Source organism: Gallinula chloropus, assembly GCF_964237585.1.
Source record: "Gallinula chloropus genome assembly, chromosome: 5".
Taxonomy (NCBI): domain Eukaryota; kingdom Metazoa; phylum Chordata; class Aves; order Gruiformes; family Rallidae; genus Gallinula; species Gallinula chloropus.
In genome coordinates, this window is record NC_140090.1 from 14,843,113 (window position 1) to 14,849,112 (window position 6,000).

Genomic DNA, 6,000 nt, shown 5'->3' on the forward strand with positions numbered 1-6,000 from the left:
GCTGAACAAGCCCTACTCTCCATGTATCCTGATTTTATTTCTCAGGCAAAACATAATTCTTGTCTCTGACATTTGTCCTGGTTTCTACTCAGTACTTGAATTCTGGTAACAGTCACCAAAAAATAGTGGAACTTTAATAGTGTTTAGTGTCAGATCTTACATAATCTTTTAAGCATGAATGACATTTTATATCATTTTTGAGGCAGAAATTTAATTTCATGCTTTTTTCATACACAGTTAATAGTCTTTCATGGCTCTATTTGACTAATACCATGCACGAGGTACCAGCTGGAGATTTCTCTCTGCTACAGGAGGACTGATGTCCAACCGATGTGAATATTTATTGTAGCTGATTTCATTGGTGCCAGCTGAGAGGTGAGGTAGAAAATATCTCACCTAACTTCCAGTATCCGAAAGTTAAATCATCTTGAGTCTAAAATAATGATTGGTCCCCTCCTCTAGTTTGTGGAGAGAAACAGATGAAGCACGTTGTTATTTTTTGACAGTGACCTTAGGGTATCAAGTATCTGTACATTCTTTTCCTCTGTTTGACTAAATAAAAAGAGCCTAAATTACTAGGTTCTATTTATATCACTAACTCCAAGATGCTGAAAAATAAAGGAGATGAACCTACCCATGATGTACAAAATTACAAGCAACCTTGATCTAGCTTTGAATTTGTCTCTGCTTTGAGCTTAGCCTCAAAACTTGAGATTAGGCTAAATAGCCTCCAGACTTCCATCCCAACCTAAACTTTCCTACAATGCTGTCTGTATTTATGTCTAAACTAACAGTTTCTATATCCCCATTCCAGTCCCACAAGTGTAGTAAATGAACTGAAGCATTGCCACGGCTATTTGTTTCTTGGCAACATCAGTATAGGCACCAAATACCCAAGCGAGGGGCCTCTTCTAAATAGGTCTCAACCTAAGTGTCCAGATCTGTTATTGGCAATCATCATTCATACTGATAATAGATGTATTGGAGGTGTTTGACCCCCAAAATCCCTGTTGTACCAGTAGCTCAATTGATGAATTGCAGATATGGGGAACCCTTAATTTTCAGAGTGGATGTGTTTGATGAGAAATCATTCCACCCATAAAACTAGTAGTAGAGTTAAATCGTTTAAAACATTAAAGTCTCTTTGAGGCTGATGCCTTCTGCACATCTTTGGGGCTGTTATCAGTGGTGTAGAAGATAAGGAAAATGTGTCACCTTTAAGAACCTAAACATCCCAAAGCCACCATCATTACAAACTCAGCACCTCCTGATACACAGATATGAAATTGTTGCTCATTTCAATAAAAACATCTTCTTGGACAATGAGATACCAAAATGTGGCTGAGTCAGCTACTAAGGCAAGGGTGTTGAATTACAATAACACCAGTTAGGCTTCCACCTCTTGCATCTGAAAAAATCAGTTCTGGCAAAGCATTGTAAGATATAGCAGAGACGGGCATCCATGACACCAACATACATCCTCTGTATGATAGCCTGGAGGCTTTTAAAGTAGAAAAATAAGATAGGGGTCTTGTCAAAGGAGAGGGTGAGCTGAAAGGGGAAAAAAAAGTAAAGGTGCAGAAAAGCTGGATTAACCTAGCAGTAGAAGACACAGCATCATCATGCAGGACTGAAGTAGCTACACTGCCGTAACTCCACTGACTTCAAGGAGAGCTTGACCTATCGGGTTTGGATCTGGATTTGAAACTGCCAGCATGTAGACTGTTTGGTCCGGTGTTTTGACAGTAGTTATTTACAGATAGGGTACAAGAGAGAGAGCTGCAACATCAAGAGCATTTAATACAGGAATTAATTTCTGGTCCCTTTCTATTTTCAGTCCAAGTTGACCACTGCATTTCTGCAATGGAGAGAAAAACATCCCTTCCAAGAAGCTGTCCCAGGCAGCGACTACTTCTCTTAATGGGATTGAATTTGGCTTGTATATTTACAACTGCAAACATAGGCCAGGTCTAAATCTGTCTAGCTTTCCTTTCCTTTTGCTTCTATCTGATATTCTGTCTGAGGTATCCAGAAAAAAAAATCTGGTTTGATTCTTCAATCCCCCAAAATTACATCTTTTGAAATGTGATTAGGATTCATGAGGGTAAGAGGACAATCCTATCTAAGCCACAAGAAAATGAATATGGTTGATACAGAATATAAGCTGTGTTTTATTTAACCAACTGCAGATCCTTTTGGGAAGACAGATGAAAGGGAGCCTCTCACCAATGCAGTCAGAAGTGATTCAGCTGTGATTGGAGGTAAGTTAATTTTTAAAGATTGCAATTGAAAAAAAAAAATCTGTCAAGGTAATCATCTAGGATACTTTAAATCTGAGCCCCATAAAATCCATTTCATGGTTTTGGTAATCTACTGCAGGTCTAGTATTTGCTGTGTTTATTAGCACATATCAGTATCAAGCTACTTAGATAGGCACCTGCATTATGGATGAAGCCAATAGTGGCAGCATGTGATGTTGGATATAACCCATTATGGATCATCAAGAACCTGAGTCTTCTAAAACATAATCAAAGTCTGTCATCTTGAGCAGGGGAGGTGGACAAGACGACCTCAAGAGGTCATTTCCAATCTCACTGTTGTGTGATTCTGTGTTGCTCTGTGATCTAAGACTCAGCTAACTAGTAACTGTTTTACACATCACTGTGATTAGACACTCAACACAGTATTCACGTATTCTGTATTTCTTGAGCTCTCTCTTTGCAAGCTGGTGGTGTAGTGGAATTTGCTAGGTCATATGGCATTTATATACGAGGGAAAGTTGTTCTTACAGCTTCATGCATGGTTTTCATTTTCCTTTAACAAACTGGAAGGCAATTTATCTCTGTTTATTTTATAGCATGCCCCATAGGGAACTGCCTTTGATAATATCTAGAAGCTATAAACCAAAGCGTACAAGGCTCATGCAAGGTTTCCAGAGATAATACAGAAGAAAATACAAGAGCAGAAATTTGTATGATCACACAGATCTAGTTTTTTTCTTAAAAACAAACACACTGACCCAACTTTACTTCCAGAGAAAGCAGAATTTGATTGAAATAAGAAGGTCAATTTCATCAATGCTTGCTGCTTTAAATGTTACTTAAGGAGACAAAATAGAATTAAAAACTAACAGTCAGGGTATGATAGAGGTAGATTGTGTACAGACTGAGATTAACTGACCTATTGTATCCACCAGCTGTTGTGCATTAGTAATGTAATTTTTTAGTAATTGGAGCTTTTGTTTTGGCTTTGTTACACTTTCAATCCTTCCTTTTTAACCCCTCTTCAGGTGTAATAGCAGTGGTGATTTTCATCATCTTTTGCATCATTGCCATCATGAGCAGATTCCTCTATCAGCACAAACAAGCACATCGAAGTAGCCAGACAAAGGAGAAGGAATACCCGGAAAACCTCGAGAGCTCCTTTAAAGCTGACATTGACTTGCAGAACACAGTGAGCGAGTGCAAACGGGAGTATTTCATCTGATAGACAATGCAATTTCTTCTTACTCTTACTCCCCTAACTCTTTCCTTTCTTCCTTCCCTTTTTTTTTTTTTTTTGTAATTTTTTTTTAAACATTCATTTTTTGCTACCTTCTTTTTCATTTGGAAAAGACCGCCCTGCACAGGAAACACTGACAACAATCACAGTGCCTCATTCTCTGCACAAGAACCTGGCAGTCACAGTTTACTTCTGTAGCTCAAGAGACCTGATACCCCACCCTACTGCACAAAATAAGATCCACGTGTACATTTGGTTTCTGCTTTGGGTTCCTCGATGTTTCAAAGTCTCTAAACTTATTTGTGTTTTTCTCTGGAGTAATTTAATTCATCACTTTTACACTAGAGCTGGACTATGTAAAGTAGAGGTGAAGTAGCTGAATACGTAGCTCTACAGATACTGGGACAGGATAGAGGGAAACAATGAGACCAAAACATCTGATTTATTTTACAGGCTCATTTACAACAATCATAAGGAACTGGTCAAATTCTCAAATGCTACAAATTGATATATGTTTATTGATTTCCGTGGTGTTACACTAATTTATACCAGTTGAGAAGTAAGGTATGAAGTAAGGAAAAAAAAAAGCTCCTTCCCCTGACTGCCTGTCCTTTTACTGTAACTTTTAGGCTTACCAGTACTTTTCCAACAATATATGTATCACCAATAAATGTCATTCCCGCACACCTCTTTCACTGCCATCTCATAAGGCTGGCTATGTAGACCCAACATACTCTAGCATAACTCTAGCTGAAGCATGGAAAGTAGGAGCTTGAATCTCCAGGGGTTTTAGGAAGCTGCTGGGACTTAGGTGCACTTTATTTGTCTGGAATGTTAGAAATGCAACATATACTTGTTCATGCCATATGGAGGATTATCACATGCTGAGGTGCTGCCTCTGTGGCAAAGAAAAAGGACATAGGCAAAAAAACCCCAAGAATAGTTTAATGTTAAACATGTCACACCTCTGTTAGTTCTTCTTAGAAAAAAAAAAAAGAAAAAAAAAAGAAAAGAAATCCAAGCATTCAAAAAACCCCAACCCAAAACTGCATGAAAGATCGATATTTCCTGTTTCTGGAAATTGGAATACCTTCTCCAAAGCTAAATAGAGAGAGGTCCAATGTCATGTCTAAACAACTTTGTTTACAAGGAAGAACATTAGGGAAATAAGCCCAAAAAAAAGGTCCTTAATATTCTACTTTGAATTAATCTTCTGTTTTTTAAAGTCTTTTCCTGATTGGGAACCATACTGAAGATCCGAATCCTGCCCATTTTACTGGTGCTGCATGGTTTCAGTGTGAGACTGAAAAACCTTTTCAGTTACAAGACATCCCAAGGGTAAAGAAATGGAGAAGTTCCACCAAGGAAGGTTTTTCACACCCTGCTTGTGTCTGCATGACATACTGCCTCTGCAGGCCTTCTTGGAGAGTTTGTAGAATTTGCTGTCAGACTTGAAGAGTTCTGACAGGAGTCAGAATCCAACAACTAAGACAAATATATTTATTGAAGTACTTTTTATAAGAATTAATTCAAGATGCTTAACTGTGCAGCTGAATCTCTTTGACCCCTATACTCTTCTGCAGACATCCTGGGTTTTTGCATCGTCATCCTTTTTATGTAGGTTAAAATCAAGGAATCATGGTAGGAGGTAATAAGCCATGGCAAATTAGAGATGAGGTTACACATACAGGTGATATTTTTCCAAGCAGTGCTTTGCAGTGTTATGCAGCTGGTTATTTTTTTTTTTGATGGGAGGAGGGGACAGAAAAGGAAAAACAAATAAATGACAGTTTGGATATGGTGATTATTCACCATTTCTTTTGGAAGATTTTATAAGAAACTGCATCGAGTGAAGACAAAGCAATCTTGGAATGATATTGCTCTCATGTGAAGGGGAATATGTGAGGCCAGCCCTGCAACTAGAACTCTTAGCTGAGCAATTTTATAAAGCCTTTTAGATTGAAAGTAGCTTTGGTGCCATTCTTCCTCAACTGTGTTTGACAGGGGCCCTTTGCATGATACATGATTACCTAAGAGTGTTTCTGCATGATGAGCTGCATAATGATGGACTCATTAGCTATGTTCCCTTTATGTTGCTTTATTTTTGCAGTGAAATCCTGGCAAACCAAAGCTCTTTTCTCCCCCTCGCCCCAACCCTACCCCATCCACCTCCCCAGTAAAGATGCTTTGCTTGGCATAGTGGGAGGGGAGGAACAAGCAAGCACATGGGCTGCTGTGTGGTTGAGTCATCTTATCCGGAATGGCCTCTGCAGAATGGAACAGGAAGGAAGGGAAAGCCCGCAGGTGCATGTTTTTCTCTAGCTAAACTAGCAGACACAAGTCATCCTTCTGTTTTCCTACACATTAGTTTCCAGGAATGAAATTACTACAAAATGCAGCCAGCAATAAAACATGAAGCAGCTCCAGCAGTGGAGTAGCTGCACAAGGGAGACTGAGCAATGAAGCAGAGTCCTCTCATTTCTTAAGGGACTAAATTAC

General features: G+C 38.9%; 1 protein-coding gene across 1 annotated transcript in view; it reads left to right on the forward strand.

Moving 5' to 3' along the window:
- The window catches only part of CNTNAP5 (contactin associated protein family member 5), a gene marked incomplete at both ends in the record, with an annotated part of 283,999 nt that extends 280,513 nt beyond the window's left edge, over window positions 1-3,486 (forward strand). Inside the window, 2 exons of the mRNA XM_084265547.1 lie at window positions 2,190-2,261; window positions 3,290-3,486. Of these exons, the coding sequence (XP_084121673.1) occupies window positions 2,190-2,261; window positions 3,290-3,486 (269 nt within the window). The remainder of the gene's footprint in view (window positions 1-2,189; window positions 2,262-3,289) is intronic.
- Window positions 3,487-6,000: the final 2,514 nt, after the last annotated feature.